General features: G+C 20.8%; 1 protein-coding gene across 1 annotated transcript; it reads right to left on the bottom strand.

Moving 5' to 3' along the window:
- Positions 1-154: 154 nt before the first annotated feature.
- On the bottom strand, positions 155-1,474 carry PRSY57_1345800 (6-cysteine protein; the record flags this gene model as incomplete). Its single annotated transcript, XM_012909382.2, has 1 exon — positions 155-1,474. The coding sequence occupies one exon, from the start codon at positions 1,472-1,474 to the stop codon at positions 155-157; it is 1,320 nt and encodes a 439-aa protein (XP_012764836.2).
- Between the last annotated feature and the right edge of the window lie 864 nt (positions 1,475-2,338).

Here is a 2,338-nt window from a genome sequence, read left to right on the forward strand (position 1 = left end):
AAAAAAAAAAAAAAAAAAAAAAAAAAAAAAAAAAAAAAATAAAAAAATTTATTTTTTTTTTTTTTTTTTTTTTTTTTTTTTTTTTATATTTTTTTTTTTTTTTTTTTTTTTTTTTTTTTTTTTTTTTTTTTTTTTTACTTATTTACAAGTTCATTCATATGCTAACATACATATAAAAAAATACAATCAGAAAAAATATAAGAAAGATACTAATATATTTTGTAGATGTAGATGCGATATGTAATTCCATTACTGCTTTTTTTCCACCTTGTTCACAAATACATCTAATTTTATTTGTTTTTTCTGGTTCTGTTGGTAAGGCTAACATATACATGCCTTCCTTATTATTTCCATAATATTCTATATTAGTTGTATCTAATACATCACTTAATAGAAATGTTTTATATGTCTTTTGCGAATCGATTTCTTTTTCATATAATACATGTTTAAAACAATATGGTGGTATTAATTTATATGGACATTTCATGCCTGCAATAGTTTTATTTTTTTTATTCCAAAGATGAACAGTACATATACGTTCTTCTTCATTTGTTATATCATTTATTATGAATCCATTTTTATATATACCTTCACCTTTAGGTTTCGTAAAATCACACCCATCTATATGTTTTGTTTTGTCAGCTTTTAGATTTATATAATATTTTTCATTATTTTGATCTTGAGATGAAAGCATACAATTAATATTATTTATAAATATGGAAGGCATTTTTAAAGCCACATTATTATTTGATAATGAATTTAATTTAATATTTAATATTTCTTCACAATTTCCAGATTCTACAATAGTTTCTTCATTCATATAAAACATAAGTATATCACTTTCTTTTAATTTTATATCATACTTATATGTATCCTTCTTATTATGTATAATATGTTTTGTTTTTTCTAATTCTATTATATTATTATATTGGCTTCTTAAAATTATTTTTACTAATCCTAATTTTCCTTTTAATATTTTATCTTGTCCTGGGATATTTTTTTCCGTTTTACTATTATCACATCTACAGTATATAGTTTTATGACTTTTATATTCATTAGGTATAACTAAAATTTTTAAATAGAAATCACTGAACGATGAACTTATTGCATACTTTTTATCGATATCTAATTTTTCTAAATGATATGCGCTGGAATCATTTTTATAAGCAGAATATAAATGAGATTCAAAACAGTTAGTAGGTACTATTTCTATATTACTAAAATCTCCATTATTTTTCTTAGGACATATTAATACTATATGGTCACCCAATGTAGGGTTGTTTATAGTACATCCAACTTCTTCGTATATTTCAGATGACCCAACTACAGTTGGCTTAACATTAGTCAGGGGATTAAAATAAAAATCGCATACGTATTGTGTTGAGCTTAATAGTTCACTAATACTTTTTTTTACCCCAAGGAAGAAATAGAATAATATTATATTTATAATGCTGTTCATTCTCCCCATACACATTAAAAATAAACAAAAAAATAAACTGAATAAATAAATATATATGTATATTTATTTATGTTATATAATTTTTTTTTTTCTTTTTGCGATTATTTTTTCCCACCCACACTCTTGTCTTTACAAAGGGAAAGGAAATATATAAATGTAAAAATATATATATATATATATATATATATTGTATGTATTTATATATGTTTATATTTTGTGACCGAGTAAATAAACACTGATCATTTTTTTTAGTTGAGAATACAAGAAGTTATAAAATAGGCTTTGTTAATATGAACAGTCAAAATTATATAAATATGAAACCACACATTTATATATATATATAAACATGTCTGTATTTATTTTTTTCATTTTTACAAGGACAAATGATAGATCATACGGCTCAATTTTATTTTATTTTTTTTAATTCAAAAAAAAAAAAAAAAAAAGGACAGTTGTATAAATGTAGAGATCCTTTCATTTTTGCGATCATAGTAATAAAAAAAGTGCGTGATTTAAAAAACCTAGGTATAGTTTAAGTAAAAATAATAATACTTTTTTATCTTTTGTAGGAACATAAAATGAATAGGATAGGAGAAAAAGGAACCTTTATTGTAGTATTATAACATTACATAATAGTTGGGATTATTATTATTATTATTATTATTATTATTATTATTATTATTATTTCATTTTATTTTATTTTATTTTATTTTGTTTTCTTATACAAAATATTATACAGGAATTTCATCATAGTATCTACATAACTGAAGCAAGAAAAGGAAAATTTTATGTGTGCATATACAAATATGTACTTAAACGTTTTTTTTTTTTTTTTTTGCGATATTTTTTTTATAAAAAAAAAAAAAAAATTATATATAT

Source organism: Plasmodium reichenowi, chromosome 13, assembly GCF_001601855.1.
Source record: "Plasmodium reichenowi strain SY57 chromosome 13, whole genome shotgun sequence".
In the NCBI taxonomy this organism is placed as follows: Eukaryota; Apicomplexa; class Aconoidasida; order Haemosporida; family Plasmodiidae; genus Plasmodium; species Plasmodium reichenowi.